The sequence below is a fragment of the Serinus canaria genome, chromosome 6 (assembly GCF_022539315.1).
Source record: "Serinus canaria isolate serCan28SL12 chromosome 6, serCan2020, whole genome shotgun sequence".
Lineage (NCBI taxonomy): Eukaryota > Metazoa > Chordata > Aves > Passeriformes > Fringillidae > Serinus > Serinus canaria.
The window spans coordinates 32,388,205-32,405,705 of record NC_066320.1 but is presented as its reverse complement, the minus strand read 5'-3'; the positions used below and the strand labels follow the sequence as shown (position 1 = coordinate 32,405,705).

General features: G+C 43.9%; 1 protein-coding gene across 1 annotated transcript in view; it reads left to right on the top strand.

Annotated features, from left to right (window-relative positions):
• The window catches only part of ADAM12 (ADAM metallopeptidase domain 12), a 184,814-nt gene that overhangs the window by 41,186 nt on the left and 126,127 nt on the right, over positions 1 to 17,501 (top strand). Inside the window, exon 3 of the mRNA XM_018910520.3 lies at positions 7,018 to 7,091. Coding sequence (XP_018766065.3) covers positions 7,018 to 7,091 — 74 coding nt within the window. The remainder of the gene's footprint in view (positions 1 to 7,017; positions 7,092 to 17,501) is intronic.

The following is a 17,501-nucleotide window of genomic DNA, read 5'->3' as shown; positions in this document are numbered from 1 at the left end:
TCCATGGTGGGGTTTTCTGCCAGCTGGTGGAAGGTTTTCCTGCTCATTGAAGGGGGATTGGACTGGATCATCTTTAGAGGTTCCTTCCAACTGAAACCATTCCATGATTCCTGTAAGGAAGCCAGGGATGGAGCAGAAAAGTTGATTTAGGACCTCATCTGCCATGGGTTCTACCACATTGTGTGGGGCAGAAGGTTTTAAATATATATATACATTTTATTTTTATATATATATAAATCTTCCATCAATTTCTAATATGGCAGTGTGGGGAACAGGAAAAGGAGAGGCTGGAAAAGCCTGACTATCTCCAAGCTGCAGTTGCAATTTGCTATAGGAGTTAAGAAAAAGAGAACAAAAAAATAAATTAAAAAACCCAAATTTAGCTATTGTGTCCTCCAGATAGAGGAATTTTGCATCTCTCTGTACACCCAGCAAGAAAGCAAAAATCTGATCATTCTGCTTTCAAATAATCTTTTTAAAATAAACTTGGGGACAAACTTGCAAGTTCTTTGGTTTCCTACATTATTGGACTGGCTCAGCCAATTTGTTAAGGGCTTGGGAGTCTTTGCTAAGCCATTAAAGAAAATAAAAAAAAAAACAACTGCAAAAGGCTCTGTTCTCTGAGTTGGTGCTCATTAGAAGCAGCCACAGGGATGCATCATTCTCATCTGAGAGCAGGCAAAGCACAGCTGAATTTGCTGCCCCCAGGAACCTGCAAAACCATAAGAATTAAATGTTTATGCTTTTCATGTCCTGCACATGAAATATTGCTTAGTCTTGGAGGTGTTTGCAGAAAACCTTGTACTTTGTGTTCACTTCTAAACTGAAGCCAAAAGAAAGCCAGGAAATATTTATGGATTTAAAAGCATTGCATACAATTCACAGCATTTGTTGCAGGTTGTAATTATCTTAAATGTATAGATTTTGTAGACAGCTTGCATTTGTTGGATTGAGTTCCAGTTTCCATGGTAAGATTCCCTGAGTGGCTTTATTGCTGAGAGATTTCCCAGCTTCTCCCTTTTTGTGTCTTATAGATAGTAGAGGAATAATATCAGCCCAAAGATCTGATACTGTAAATACACCTTTTAGCACTAATGCAGAATGTCAGTGTGTGATAAATGAAGGAAATAAAAGTTATTTTCACACAGATAGCAAAAAATGGCATGGAATTTTTCCCTGCTGGAAATAATGGACTCTTTCCCCAATTATGCAGTTTCTAATTCCTGGTGTTAACTCTTCTGATCCAAGAAAAAACCAGTGTGTGTGTGTGTGTGTGTGTGTGGAGTGTGACTACCTGATAAATCTCAAAGGTCCTTAATTTCCAGAGCCATGTTTAGGAGATAACAAGCTCACCACCTTTATTTTTTTGGGCTGGAATTTCTGGTTTTAAGAGGATAGAGGAGAAAGTACATGGAATCATGGAGTCACAGGAAGGTTTGGGTTGAAAGGGACATTAAAGGATAAATGGGGACCTTAAAGGTCATCCAGTGCCACCCCCTGCCATGGCAGGGACACCTTCCCCTGTCCCAGGTGCTCCCAGCCCTGTCCAACCTGGCCTTGGGCACTGCCAGGGATCCAGGGGCAGCCACAGCTGCTCTGGGCACCCTGTGCCAGGGCCTCAGCACCTTCACAGGGAAGACTTTTCTCCCCAAAATCCCATCCATCCCTGCCCTCTGGCAGTGGGAGCCATTCCCTGGGTCCTGTCCTGTCATTGTCACTGCTAGAAATGAAGGGAGGGACTGTTTTCAGGCTAGGAAGGATTCATTGCTCAGACAAACATCAGTCTCAGGGGCTGTGAGATTTCAGAGGAGCAGGCATTCAGCCATAGCTCAGGAGCAGTCACAAGTTCTTTGTTACAAGGCAATCTAGAACTTTCTAACCCAATGGACAGTTGCCACAGGGTTTATTTTGCTTTTCTGCTGCACTCTGGATACTTTTGTCCAATGGGTTTCTGTCTCACAGGCACAGATCTGCTTCTGTTCTAATTCCAAACTCTCAGTTTATTCCCTACAGCCCCACCCTACATCAGAAACCCTTCACCATCCATCAGTGCAGTTTCTCACTCACTTCAGGCATATTCTTACTTACAGCTACAGAAATATGAGTTTATGGTTTTTCTGCTTAATATCTGTGTATTGGATTTCTGCATCAATCCAAGCTTCTCCCAAGGCTGCAGATCAAACCCTTCAGTGTCTGTGGGAGTTTCTGTTTTTCTGATTCCCACAGTGTCCCTCCATCCCTTGTCCCCAGTCCCTCTCAGCTCTCCTGGAGCCCCTTTAGGCTCTGGAAAGGGCTCTGAGCTCTCCCTGGAGCCTTCTCCAGCTGAGCACCCCCATCTCTCCCAGCCTGGCTCCAGAGGGGCTCCATCTCCCCCATCACCTTTGTGCTGGTGATGAGCACCTTCTCCAGCAGCTCCGTCTCCATGTCCTGCCCCAGAGCTGGACTCCCTGCTCCAGGTGGGCTCTCTCCAAAGTGGGCCTTGCTCAGACAGCAAACATCTGTGGCTTTAGCACGGTTTAAAACTCTGGATGAAAAAGTGCTCCCAGATGCCCCCTTGGCAGAATCCTTTGTCCATTGGCTCTGGTTTGACTCGATGGAGTTTCTCTGTCCCCAAGTGATTATGCAGGCTGGTAATTATGAAATGTGACCCCCCGTGAGGGGAGGGATTTTATTTAGCTCCCTGTGGAATGTCTGGAGCCATGTTGCATACAGCTAATTATGAGCCATAATTCTTCTCTTAATTATCATTTTTTCCTTTCTGCCTTGCCAGTTTTTACCCATTTCAGCACTGCATGGGCCAAGGTCACCTTGGGCCCAGGCAAAGCTGGGCCTGTTGCAGGCCCAGGGTTCCTTGGGGATGTTTAGGGGAGGAACACAAGGTGGGACAAGAGAGAGCTGCAGAACATTGAGAGAGCAACAAGAGTAGGCAGAGTTGAAGGGCAAAGGCACTAAAAAGGCCTTTGTGCCCAGGGGCATCAGCATGGAACCCACCAGGTCTCTGGGAGAAAGGGCGGCCATGCCCACCAGGCCTTGGTGCCCTGAGGCCATTGTCACCTGGGTGCCTGTCATGGCTTTAGCAGAGTTAACACCAGCTCTGGAGGGCCTGGAAACCACTTGGCTGGATTAAACAAACCTGCCTATTTCAGTCTGGCCCTGTCAGGAGATAATTTAAAACTTGGAAACCAGAGAAGCAAAATGACCCCTTTTGGTTCTATTTCTTGTGCTGATCTCTGTCCTCAAACAGTGGATTTAGACACTGGATACAGCTGAAAATGCATTTCTGTTTCCAAATGAATGAATGCTGCTGCTTTGAGTTCATTTTCACTCTTTTCCTTATCTGTAGATATTTCCCTTTATTTCTATTATATAATTGCTAGAATTTATTTAAAGTGTGTGCTGATCTAACTCATGCATCTCAATCCAATAAAATCCTTTATTTTTATAAAGAGGGAGATGCAAAGACAGATGTGTTAGGACTCTCCATTCCATCAGTTTTCTGCTTTTCAAATGTAATAAGAAATTACTTGGAGTCCTCTCTCCCAGTCCCAGGAGGGAAAAGCTCCCAGCCCTGCAGTGGGATCACAGCCCAAAGGAAAGGAGGATCCAGCAATAATTAAGATTTTGCTCAGTGACAAATCCTTTGCATTCACATTTCACAATGGGCATCCCACCAAGGTGAACAAATCTTCTCCAAATGTATCTTCTCCACAAGCATTTCAGGAATACAAATAGGTTCTTTTGTGGCTAGATATCATTATTATTAGACAGTATTCCAAACACCACCCCCACGTTCACAGGGAAGCCCTTAATCCCTCACCTGTCCTTCCTTTTCTCTTTCTCAGTGAGGATCAATGTGATTTAAAGAGGGGGAAAAAAATAAAACTTATGAAACATGTACTAGTTAAAGTAGTTTTACTGCAGAATTTTCTGACTCAGAAGTAGAGTCCTTCTGTCCCTTCATCTTCTAGTTAATCAAGTGCTGATTTATTATTTTTTTTAAATCTGCTTTATCAGTGAGAATTCTTGCTTGACCTTGACTTAATGTTTCACTAATTTCCTTCAGAATACTGAGTTTTTCTAACATCAGTTGAGACCAAACCCCCTCAGCTCCAAGCAAGGGAGAAGCAAATGAGGGGGGAAATGTTTTTCCTGTTTTTCTTTTTTTTATATACAATTTGATGCAGATTTTGGATGCAAATCTTTTAAATAAGAGGGGAAAGTTATGGAGATTCCTACTTCAATCATCCTGAAGTTTGGCCTCTTGGGATATCAGAGAAAAGCTTGTGTGCACTGATGAAATCTTCTCTTATGCCACAAAAGAAACTACCAAAAAGGAAAAGAGCAAACTGCAGTTTTAGAGGAGAAGCAGAAAACTTGAGTCTGTGGAGAAAAGAAACTAAAACCCTAAAAAATTCTTCATTATGGTTTAAATAATGCCACTCTCATCAGGTCTTGGCTTCCAAGTCAATAATTTTAAAGGGATCAATGTGGGAATAAATTGTGGCACCAGCACAGAAATTATGTTTGTGATTCTTAAGGAAGACTTAAAAGAAGTGGCTCTCAAACATTCTGAGCAGGAGGCTCTGTACCCCCACAAGGTGCTTTTTTGATTATTCTCTGTGGAAAATATAAAGCTGTGCTCTAATACCTGTATTTATAGTCACTTCCATTTCACCCTGTGATTCATTTTTGAAAATATTGATTGTAAGGGGAGGGTATGACAGTGTTCCATGGGATTTTAAATGAACTTCTAGGGGGTTGGGGCAAAAATGTGCAAAAACTTCAGGAAAGACTCCACAGCCCCTGCAAGAAAAACCCAAAAAAAAAAGCCCCAACAAAAGAAAATCTGATTTCACAGGAGTATGGATTAAAAAAACAGGAGGAAAAACCAAAACACAAACCTCAAATGTCCTTTCTGAAAGAGTCTCATTTTTTCTTTACCATTAGAAATTTATAATTTCAAGTGTTTCTGTTTGCAATCACCCTAACACCTGTGCAGTGGGTAATTTTCGCTGTATTTGTGCTTATGAATTCCAGTCAGACTAAGAAAAAATACAGTCTCATCTCCTTGCAGATGGAAAAGAAGGAAATGAGCCATTTGTTTGAAAGAAAAATTGATGGTGAAGCAAGATTCGGAACCTGGGTCTTGTGCACAGCAATGCAGCATCCATAACTGGGGCCATGATTGTGCTCCATGAGAAGTTTCAGGAATTAGGAAGCTTTAGGAATTCTCTGAGAGATGATTTTGTCTTGTAACAGCCTGTTCTATTCTGCAGCTGCTTTTTTAACTTTGCAACTTTACCAACATCCATTGACTGTCAAATAAGTACCACTGTGAGCTCATGAATAAACATAGTTGTCATTTCCATATTAAGAGGGCCTTCAGCTGAAAAGAATCCATTTGTGCCACTGCAATATCTTAATTATTTGCTGTGTTATATTGTAATTAATTGTGGTTTGCTCTCTCAAAACTCCATATTCTGTAGATCTCACAGGTTTTGGAAGCAATGTACTAGTATTGAAGTCATAATCAACACTGCTTCTAAATATTCATGCCAATAAATGACTCCCATGTGTTTGCTGAGTGCCAAGGATAGTCTGAAGCATTTATTTAGCATTCTAGTGGGATCTGGTTTCTGCAGAGTTCACAGAGATGCAGAATTTCAGTGCTGTTGCTGAGAAAGCACGTTTGGATTCTCACGAGCAGGACACTTTGGATAGAGCAATGGTGTCTCACTCCCAGCCTGGGCTCAATAAAGCCTCAGAGCACTGGGGAGTTCTCAGCTATTTCTCATTTGAACAATTTTGTTTAGTCTATGACAGCTCCCAATAATTTTGCTTTTTAACAAACATCTCTAATTTTTCAAACAATTTGAAAATCGCTGCGTGCCAAGGACAAGGATGCTCTGTCTGTCACAAAGGCTCCACTGGGGCCCTGCTGCAGCAATCACAAATTCAGACACATTTCTCAATAAATCAATTAAACACTAGAATCCTAAAATGATTCTAGCTGCAATTGGCTGACACAAATCTCCAGAAAAGCATCTTGAGTGAATGGGGGAACAGCTGATTTATGGAGCTACTGTTGGAATTTCAAACAAGGAAATGCTGTCGTGCAATCCAGTGAGTTTGTTTAATGAAATTTAAGTTCAATGTAAACAGTTTTAAAATATATTTGAGCTGAGTCTTTTGGATCAAGAGTAGCCAGCATATTGAAACTGTGCATTCTCCTTGGGAGTGCAGAGCCTGTGAAGGTGCATTGCCCCTTCTTGCAAGTCTTTAGGCTCCACTGCTCCAGCTCCCCTCTCACAGCTCACCCAAAATGATTGAGTTTACCTCTGGATGCTTGGGATGAAAAAGAACTGGGGTTTTATAACCAGGGGAAAGGCAGTATGAAGATTGCACGCAGTCCTGATGGTGCTTGAAAATGCAATCCAGATGTCCTGATCCATGCTGGAGTGCAACTGGGATTTCTGTGGGCTCTGTTGCTGGTGTTTTGTTTAGAAAGTTCTTTTAAGTACTTGTATATGAATATTTATATATAAATACTTTTAAAATACTATAAATACTATTTATTTATATTTATATATAAATACTTTGTCTGTTGTTGTCACAGAGATACTTGGTAATACTGTTGACCATATTTTTATTGATATTTCACATTTTTTGCACTTGACAATCCATATGTGTCCCTTTCAACGCAGGATGTTCTATGCCCTTAATTCTGCAACACCACTTCTTTCTTTTAAGACAAAACTTAATTATGCCTTATGAAAAGCTTGAAATACATCTTAAAATTTTGAAATACATTTTGGATATTGGGAAGGAATTGCTCTCTGTGGGAGTGCTGAGGGACAGTGGAAGGTGTCCCTGCCCATGAGAACCAAATGGTCCTTAAAACCCCTTCCAAGCCAAAACTTCCTTTGATTCCATGATGTGTCCATTTCCCTGGCAGAGCAGGGTGCAGGATGATGGGCTCTGGGTTTGGACTCAGCCAACTCTGTTTTCCTTTTTCAGAACCACCCAGCACTGCTGCAGTTTGTAATTCAAGCTGAAAATAAACATCTGGTCATCGATCTGGAGAGGAATGAGTAAGTACTCTGCTGCATGGTCACTTTGTACTCTTGGAGGAGGGTTATAATTTTAAAATTGATGGCTTAAAATTAACCTGGGGCCACTTTTGCTACTGGTCTCCTATAAAGAGTCCCCTAACAAGAGAGTTTTGTTCCAGTTTGGATTATGGGTATTTGTGTATTGCTGATAGAGCAAGAATCTCTATGGTTGTGTGCATTTATGTGGGGATGAAAATGGACATGTTGCCTCTCAAGGTTTCCTGTGTATTTCTTTTGGATTTGTCCTCCTTTCCTGTGGTAAGGCCTTTTATTTATAGTAATCTGGAATATCCTACAGTCTCTGGAATTTTTTGAGGAGGACTGATGCCTCCTAATGCTGTCTGCACCCATGATCTGCTCCATGCAGTGTCCATCAGGGGTGAGGAGTCAAGACCTGGGGATTAACCCCTGCTGGAATGGTAAATGGAGCTCTCTGGGTTTGCTGGCAAGAGGCTGATGGTGGGATGGTTGTGCTGTTCCTGCAACCCAGGACCAACACTGGGCTTGAGCCTGTGTTTGTGTGCACCTTGTTCCACGTGCTCTTGGCAAATCCTGCTCATGTCTGTGAGATTTCAGAGAGGGTTCAGGGACTGCTGTAGATGTGATCCCATAGGCAGAGTTGTTAAAAAACCAAAACCGTACAAGAATGAAATCACTGCTCTGGAAGTCCATGACAAATGGAAAAAGTCATCAAAGTCTTTGTCTACCCTGCAAGTAGACAAGTTCTGTTTTCCCCTAAGAGAATCTCAAAGATATATGGTGGGAATCCAGATCAGGACAACTGCGTGCTGTTTGTCAAGGGCAAGCCAAAGATCACTCTCAACCCAGGGAAAACCTTTTATAACAGTTCCCAAGGATCTGTGAGTTCTGTAGGTTCCCCTGCTGGGGAATCAAAGCCACAAAGGTATTTTTTTCAGTTTAATAGAGAGAGCGAGGACGTGAGTGATGCAGTTGGATGTGTTAGAAGGAAGGAATGTGCTTGTGAAAGCAAATGTCCAGGGGAGGTTGGGGATGGACAACATCAATGGAAAACCATGGGGCACCTCTTTAGTCCTCTGGAGTAAAACAGTGCAAGATGCTTTTCATTCCCAGTCATTTGGATGAACCCCAACGTTACCCAGCTGTGATGAATTCCAGTTCACTTTATTATTCAACATCAAGCCCAAATCTTGAGTTCCTTTATTTTATTTTTAATGCCTCTTAGCTGTTGGAAACCTGTCCTTGAAGGGTGTGTAGATCCCCCATGCACAGGTTGCTGTGTTCCAGTAACTACAGGAGAATTTAATTCCTTTAGTAAACAGGGATTTCACTTTATATTCTCTTAATCTTTGTCAAAGGGTGTGCCTTCCTGCAGGAATGGGAAGTATGCAGCAATTGAGGAAACTATTTACATTCCATGTCAGCGATTAAAAGAACATAAAAACATAAAAAACCCATAAAACTGCTAATACAGGCTTTGCTGAACATACCAAACTCTCTTGTACCTGTAATAAAGTCAGATTTAGGAGATTGTAAGATGCAATCTCCACCTCTTTTAGAAGCAGGACAGGAAAATGCAATAAATTACCTCCACAGGCGTCTGTGTGACTGCATGGATTTGGAGATGTAGAGATCTGCTCCTGAAAAAATACATTTATCAATGATTATTTTTCAGCTGGGGTAAACTGGGATTGTTTTTCAGTTTGGTGGGGTGTCCAGCTGAAGGTTTGCATTCTGGAGGAGCCATGTGTGGTGTTGACAACACGAGGTTCTTCACCCCAGCAGGAGCTTGGAGGCAGTGTTGTGGAATGGAACAATCAGCCTTGCCTGGTTTGGCATTTGTCACACACGAGGCAGTTCACAGATTCCAAACCGCAGGAAAAAATTGGTCAGGGTCTTGCAAAATCATTTTGCTTTTTTCTTCACAATTTCTGACTTTGATTTTCCTGAGATTATGGTCTGGGTGTTGCAAGTCCACGCAGAAGTTTTCTCAGCGTGTGCATGCGTAGGTCAATTTTTGTTTCTGTAAATCACACCAGGACTGCAGGACTGGGCTGTGCTTCCAGGGAAAACAGTGACAAGCTCTTTGTGCTAGTCTGTGGAAGTTGTGGTTGTGTTTCTTCTGCCTTTAGTGCTGGTGTTGGGTTTGCTGTCCCTGGCACAGGAGGTGATGGGGCAGGAGTGTCCTGCTGCCTCAAGGGACTTGGCAGGGGCATGGAGTGGGAAATAATGCCCAGGAGAGAAATGAGAGCCTGCATTTCTGCAGAGCAAACATCTGATGGCAGCAGGCCAGGCAGGACCTGTGGGTTCTGGACTCCAGGGGTGGGAAAAGCTCATCAAAAACCTGGGGAAGGGAGCAGCGTTCCCATCCCTGTGTCTTGGGAATCTCCAAGGATGCAGATGAGCCCTTGCTCCCTCTTTCTGATATTGGTGTGGAACATGGAGCTCAAATGCAAGCACTGAGCCACTACTCACCTGCTGCAGGTAGGAGTGGAGAGAGAAACACAAACACCTTGTCTGGAGTAAAAAATGGCAGCACAGGAAGCTCTGAGACGCGTGCTGTTATCTTTCTGTGGTTTCATGTAAAACATTAGAGAATGGTGGGGGTGGAGGTGCATGGTACCCCTAAATTACATAATTTCTGCATTGGGTCATGCAAAAAAAAACCTGGATGTGATTTTCCATGATTAGGAGGAACAGCTGCTTTGAGTAGTCTTGACATTAAACTCCATTTATTGAAAACCTTAGAGATTTTCCAAACCTTGAGTTATGTTTCAAAACACGATTCAGATACATTAGACAACCCCAAGTGGGGAGCAACGTGTGAAACCATCTGTTATCTGTGGAAATACTGAATGTCACTTTGGTGTTTTCTGATATTTAGACCCATCAAAATGTGTTCATATGTACTGGGCAAGATGTTCTGAGTGACTTCTGGAAGAGTCACCGGTACCTGACTTGGCAGCCTAGGGTTTGAAATCCGGATGGCTTGCAGCTGTTGAGATTACTTCTGTGGATATTCATTAAATACTTTGGTGATTAATTTCCAGCCATTGCCCATTTGTAATTGCAACCCCAAAATTATTTGTGCTGGATTCAATTTGTCACAGGCAGCAAACCTGCGAGCGAGCTGACGTTGCAAGTACATTCCTTACCATGATTTAGCTGCAGAAGATGATTGCACTCTTGAGAACCTTCAGCTCTGTAGTACCTTAAATGTTTTAGAAACACTTGTCATATGGAGAGATTTCCAGAATCAGCAAAGCATCCATCAGCTGCAAAATAAACCACTTTTTGGAGCAGCTGGCCGGGCTGGGGTGCATTACAAGTGAAATACTGATGCTCTGCTGGTGTGCAGGGGACAGTAATGTATGCACTCAGAAATCCCTTGGAAGTTGATTGCAGCATGTGGGTCTTAGAGGGAAGCAGTTCATGGCTGTGTCAGTGAAACAGAGCCCCTGTAAGATTAAATCTGAGCTGGAGAGTGGAACAGTCTGTGGCTACTGGCTCTTTGTCTGTGACTGGAAACGTTTTGCACTCTGCCAGGGCTAGGTCTGTACACAGCAAAGCTCTTCAGTGTTCTTTTAACTTTAAACATGTGAGTGACCCAGGTGAAGTCAGCGGAATTACTGATTTTCAAAGTTAATTTCATGCTTACATGATCTGCTGACAAAGGTCATAATTATGAATGTCAGAGCAATGTAACTGTGAACAGATGCTGGGGAACTCTCCCAGTGCTGACTCCTGTGTGTACCTGAGGGTTGGGATGTCACAGAAGGATAAAAAGCTGAGATAGGTTGAGGGCATATGAGGGGGAGTATGGAGGGAGGATGGCTTTGTCCCTGAGGGCATCAGGAACATCCCAGGTGTGTCCTGGACAGTTTCCTTCTGCCAGGATTTCATTGTCCAGCTTTGCAGAGGGAGCAGTGAGGGTGACACCTGTGTGGTTGTGGCTGGTGGGCCACTGGCAGTGTCCATTGGAACATGGCAATGGAAAGAAAAAGCTGGAATATTTCAGAGGAGCTGGGTTCACTCTTCATTTCCCCATCATTTTATGCTCCTTTTTGTCAGGTTTATAGCCCAGCCTTAACAAAGCAATATAAAAAAGGCAATATATGAGGTTACATTGCTGCCTTTTATTCCCTCTGTAAAAATTCTTCCATTTTATCAGGAGACAAAATCCAACTCAGGCCACGGTATAAGCCTCCCTCTTATCCTATAAATCCCTTAGGATCCCAGAGGTCTCCAGAGGTTTAGGTCATTTTCCACATCTTCATGGAGACCCAGTGCCCAGGATGGGTTGGCATGTAATGGCCCAGTAGTGGAGGTCACTCTGAAAGCTTTTCCCCAGGACTCAGGAGGCTCCAGCAGAATTCCCTGGGCTGGAAATCAGGCAGTAGCCATCTTCATGCACAGTGCTGCTATGAGCAGCTCCAGTGAGGCTGCAGAGTTCAGCAATGTTTTGTTTTCTCTTTTTGGTTAAAAGAAAAGAAGTTGTTGTCTCCACTTTTGTGCCCGACCTCCCTGAATGAGAGCACTGATTGGTGTGCAAGTGACATTGGAGCTGGGTTAATTTAGCAGGGAAACAACCCATTCCCAGTGCCAAAGGAAATAGCTGACAGGATTTGGTAATGAACTGACATGCTTCTATAGAATCAATGGCTGGAAATGCAGAGAGAGAAACACATCTAAACGAACCAACCCCAAACAGAGAGCTGGGACCTGTCAGAATGTACTTGCTGTTATAATTCTGTGCTGTGTCTTAGCCAAAAAACTGTGACCTCAGCCTGGTTTATCTGCAAGTGCTGGAGCTGGCAGCTGTACTGCAGCATTTCAGCCTCAGCTGACAGTTGGGATTTCACTAGAACTGAAGTAAAAAGTTTCACTTTCCTGGAAGGAGCAGTTTTTCCCCTTCTGCAATGGCACCGTGGCAATCAGGTGGTCTAAACCACACCAAAATATGGCAATTCAGCTACCAGAGCTACAGTAAATTGGGATCAGTCTGTGTCTCTAAGGTACAGGTATTTCCCACAGGTGTATTGTTTAAAAATGCAATATTTAGCATGGGCATGAGAAACAAAGGTTTGTTCTATGTTTTTTAGCAATGGCAATCAAGGTTGTGTGGTCAGGGCTACCTCTGGCTGTGTCATTTTGGAGTGAAAGTGTCCAGTCCCATCAGGAGAGAAACTGCTGCTTTCTTGGTCTGTTTTATATCTTATAATCTTAGAAATCTTGGGTTGAAAGGGACCTTAGAGATCACCTATTTCCAACCCCTACAAACATGAGGAGTTCCACTCCTTGCATGAATACCCCAAAAGAAAGGAACAGTGAAAGAAGATATTTATATGCTGATATAACATGAGGATAAAAAGACTCAGAAATACAAATTCTGAGACATTTTTGTGGCTGTCATAAAGTCTGTCCAGGTCAATCTTCTCTCCCAGTGCCTACAAAACAGCAGGATAATGGGGCTGTGCCAAATTCCCTGGAGAGAAGAGGGCTGTGTCCTACTCACATCCCAAACCCTGGTTTTGGGGGCACACTTAGGGGCAGGGGAGTCAGTGCTGCCCTGTCCCCACCCTGCAGCCTGGGCACAAGGGAAGGACTGAGGGATCAAACCCTTTTCTCTGGGAAAAATGGGATGTGGGAAGTTTCACACACAGTTGTGTGTGTTCTGCAGAGCTACAGACCTTGTTCACACAGCAAACAAGATCAGTCTGCTGGGTGGGACAGGTGCTGGTTTCTCTGCACAAGTGTTTTCCTGGGTTTCTAGAGTGTCATCAGCTGGCAGCTTTGAGCCAAGTGAACCCAAGGGTTTTTACTTTTTCACTCTGTGAGAGCAGTCCTGAGCTATCCCTTCCAATTAAAGATAGAACAATAATAGGCAATTGTTAATAAATTGAATATAGAATCAGCCTGCTGATTCCACTCTCTGAATACATTGCAGCAGTAGACTCCAGTGTTTTCTGAGCTGTGTTTTAACCTCCTTTGGAGTGCAGAATGGGAGGTTTTCAGCACTTCCCTTCGCTGTGGCTCAGCAGAGAGGTGGGGAGGAGAGCTGGCTGTGGGGAAGGAGCAGGAATGCTGTTCCTTGCCTCAGCCCCAGCGCCGTGACAGCGAGCACGGGCAGCGTGCAATCCTCCAGGAGAGACAATTCATAACAGGGGGGGAGACAGGAGATAAAAACCTTCTGGAAAGCTCATGATCTCCTGCTGATAGAGCAGCCCACGTGGCCAGGAGCGCTGGTGTCCCAGCTCCCTGTGCAGGCTGGCAGGGAGAGGATGGGAGCAGCCAGCTGGAGCCAGCCTTGGCTCACCAACCTCCCGAGGGCTCCTCACGTGGCTTTTCTATCTGCTCCTTGGACAGCTTTCAGAATCCTTCTGCTTGTTGGGTTGGTGTTTTTTTGGTTTTTCTTTTAAATTTGTTCCTGACAAGAGTGAGCAGTGAGGGATAAATGCTGAGCTCTGCTCTGCAGCCCCAGTGCCCCGGCAGGTCCAGGCTGTTTGAGCTCCTTCTCACAACACCTGCACAGAGAACAGGCCAAACCCAGGAGGGTTCTTCTGACTTTCAGAAACACTTGTGGATATTGTTTTCTCACTTCAGAACCACAGGAAGGGCTTAAATAAGTTTTAAAAGCACAGTTGAGGGTGGGCAGGCCCTGGATCCCTGGCAGTGCCCAAGGCCAGGCTGGACACTGGGGCTTGGAGCAGCCTGGGACAGGGGAAGGTGTCCCTGCCATGGCTGGGGGAGGAATGAGGTGATCTTTAAGATCCCTTCCAACCCAAACCATTGCATGATTTTATGATTCATGGAATTTTCCCTCCCCTGAGTTTGCCCCCTGGGATTTTAGCTGGAGGTTGGATGTAGCAGAATGGAGATAATAGGAGCAGGAGGAGGAAGACCTGGCAATGTGTGTCCATGTCAGAACAAACTGGGAAGAGATATCACAACAGAAAAAAAATTCAAAAAGCAAGATGCAAGATTTAAGATTCTTTTTATCATGTCTTTCATTCTAATACTTGAGATTCATGTCCTCAAGTTTTTTTCTGCTTTGCCACAAGTTTTTTAAAAGACCAACAAACCAACCAAAAGCAAACCCCTGATAGTATTGTCACAGTCATGCTTAAATCCTAAGGTTTGGAAGCTTTGCCATGCTGTGGTCATGGAGTTTAGATAAAAGCCTTCCCCTCACATCTCCCCCACATGATTTGTGTTTTGAAGTCCTGGGATATGGTTCTTCTAAGGCTACATCCCTTGGAAGAACAAATTTGTATCACAAACTGAGTGTAGGGATTTTTTCAAGGGGCTAAGGAGACACAGGTCATGCTGTTCTCATAGGATTTCATACCTCAGTTTCCTTTAAAGATCTCAGCCAGGAACTGAGTGCAGGAGCTCCCACCTAAATGTTCATCTAGCTTGCCTCTCTTTTATATTTTTTTTCTTTCTTCCTTCTTTCATTTTTTCTTCTCTATCCCTACTTCCAAGCTCCCTTAGGAGGGATTTCCAGGTGTGTATGAATTTCCATAGGCACAGTAGGGCAGCCTTCAGCATTTCAAGCATTTCTTTCCTGCCAGGGCTGCAGGGAAGGCGGCCAAAGTGCACAGACCCCTCTCTAAGAACCTCGGGGTCCTCCTCTGCCACAAAATCCATGGAAAGAGGAGGGAAAGCAGGGGAAGGGAGTGAATGTGTGTCCACAGCAGAGTGTGATTCCTGGATGTTTCTCTGGGCAGGATCTGATTCAACATCCCTGATGTAAGAGCTCCTTTTCCATTTCTCGAGCGCGGTGTGCGTGACTCAGGCTGCAGGCATGTCTGCAGAGCTGCTGCTGCTGCTACAGCTGCCTCTCTGCACCTACCTCTGCCTCTTCAGACAATAAAAAGGGCAAGGAAAAGATAGAATAAAGAAAAAATAGGGAAGAAAGAGAGAAAAAGGCAGGTGAAAGGTTTTTGAGGACAAGATTTTTCTGTGTATGGGGCTGAATTCAGAGGAGGAGCAGACGCGTTGCTGGACGCTGAATTTGAGACTCTTTCCAGAAAATGTCAGTTCCTTTCCAAGTGACAGAGCAGTTTCTCAGGGCTCCAAGGATGGCAGAAGGTGCTGCTGGAGGAATCCAAACCCATCCCTGCCTGCAGAGCGTGCGGGTCCGGGAGGTGCTCGTGCCCTGTCCCAGCCAACCCACCTCCCACAGCCCGCAGGGGAACAGGGATCCCCGCATTTATTTGTCTCATTTCCTCCCAGCAGAGCCTCAGGGATGAATTTGTTCACATTCTGAGAGCCTCAAGGATGAATTTGTTCACATTTTGAAGATGAAAAGCAGCGAAGTGTTGCGATATCAGCCAAGAGGGCTGATGCAAAAAGCAGAGTCTATATGAAGAGTGGAGAGGAAATACATATATGGAAACATAAGCTTGGCAAGAGGGTGCTTTTTTCCCCCCTTCTTTGATGTCTGGCCTCAGTAATCCAGACAGATTCCTTCAAGAAATGGGTCCAATTTATTCCTCTGCTTTTATCTTTCTACCTGCTCCTCATTCATTTGAAGTAGCTGTGAAAAGTGCCTGGCTGTGTATGGAAGGGTGCCTTTTGCAGGAATAAGGGAATTTGAGAACACTGCAATGATCCCACAGAATGGGACTACTCCTGGCAATTTCTGCCATCTGTCCTCTGCCCCACATATTTGCAGTCTCTTGGTGTTGCTCAGTCCAGGAAAAGCTCAGTGTCCCCTTCCCATCTGAAGCTCTTCCGTTCCCTAAGGGAAACAAGAGTTATGTTCAGTTTCAGCCCCAGTCAGGGCTCAGTTTCAATGCAGTCTTTCTCATGTTACATATTTTATCTGCCCAGCATATTCTGTTACAGATTATGCATTAAAAGGTCATGTTTTATTACAGTTTTTTCCCCTGTAAAAAGAAAGAATAAGAAGATGTATCTCCTGTGCTCTGATAATAAAACACATAAACTTTTGGCTTCAGAAAAGCTGCATGTGGCATTTAGGAATAAAAAAGCAAGCTCCATCACCAAATTAATCAGGAATACTTACATCCAGCCCACTCTGACTTCAGGGGAATGGCTTCCCATTCGCATCAGAAATGAATTTGATACATTTGAATGTTAGTTTTTCTCAGGAGACCGGATAAGGGGAAAAAAATACACAACTGGATGGGAATTCGGAAATGGAAGCAGAAATATTTTTTCCACTTAGCCTGAAAACCATGGAAATGGCAGTTTTCCTTACATCACACACAGCCCCTCAAATGCAGCTTAGAACCTGTCAGCTGTGCCTGGTGCTGACGTGGTTTGCAGACAGCTTCTGCCTTTTCTCCTCAGCACTGGGCCTTGCTTGCACTTTGTGCCCTCCATCCCTCCCCTCTCCCCCTCCCAAGCCATTGGTGTACCAAACTCCACATCCCACTCCCCAAACCCATTTATTCCTGCTCTAATTGAACACCAAGGCAGTAAATGCCTTATCAGCTTTGAAACAGCGGGCTGGATAATTCCAAGCAGATGTCTCCCTCTCCTCAATCACAACATCAGCTATGTCTTGGTCACTCTTGATTAGCTGATTCTTACATAATGAGGAGCTGCAGTTAATGGCCACTTCTCTGTGGGCTGAACTTGCTGAAAAGAGCAGCTTTGCCCCTGGAGAACAAGAGGCTGATGAGGCAGTGAAATCAAGCTCAATGGAATGAGGCTGCATTATGAGTCATTAGGAGGGATGACGCTCTGGGAACAGATGAAATATCCCTGATGGAGACCAGTTGTAAAAGCACAACTCAGTGCTTAATAAATGTGTTGGGGTGACTCAGAAATCCAGGGGCCACATTTGTCTCTGGGCAGTGTTTCCTGTGCTGGATGTGTCTGGCCTTTGAAAGGGACACCCTTGCACTCAGTGCATGAAAGATGACTCTGCCATCAATATGAAAATAAGAGTGATCAGACCCCTTGAATTTGGCTGAAAAATGGGCAAATCTCCCATAAAGTGCCTGTTAGGTGTAGTATAATTTCACTAAATTTAAAACTCATCTAGTTGAAGACTGGATTGTTGGAAGCTACCATGGTTCCACAAGTTCCACAGACCAGTTAACAAGTTCCACAGAACCCTTTAATAGCTTTTAGTTGGAGAAATAAAAATCTAAGCTAGGAAAAAGCAGAGATTCTTGCTAGACAAGGAATGAAAAATTGAATTTTTCATCCCTTACCCCTACATAAACAGCAAAAAAAAAACCCTAATAGAAATAAATAATATCACATTATTAGCTGGGTGATAGTGTTGAGGTAGAAGTGATTGCAACATAAACTCTTCTAAAACAGAAATATTTGGGGAGGAGAGGAGGGCATGTGCTAGAAAGATTTAATTGTTTTATTAGAGAACTGGGTACTTATTTGTGTCTTCTGAAAACAAAGCAGTCAGGAGCA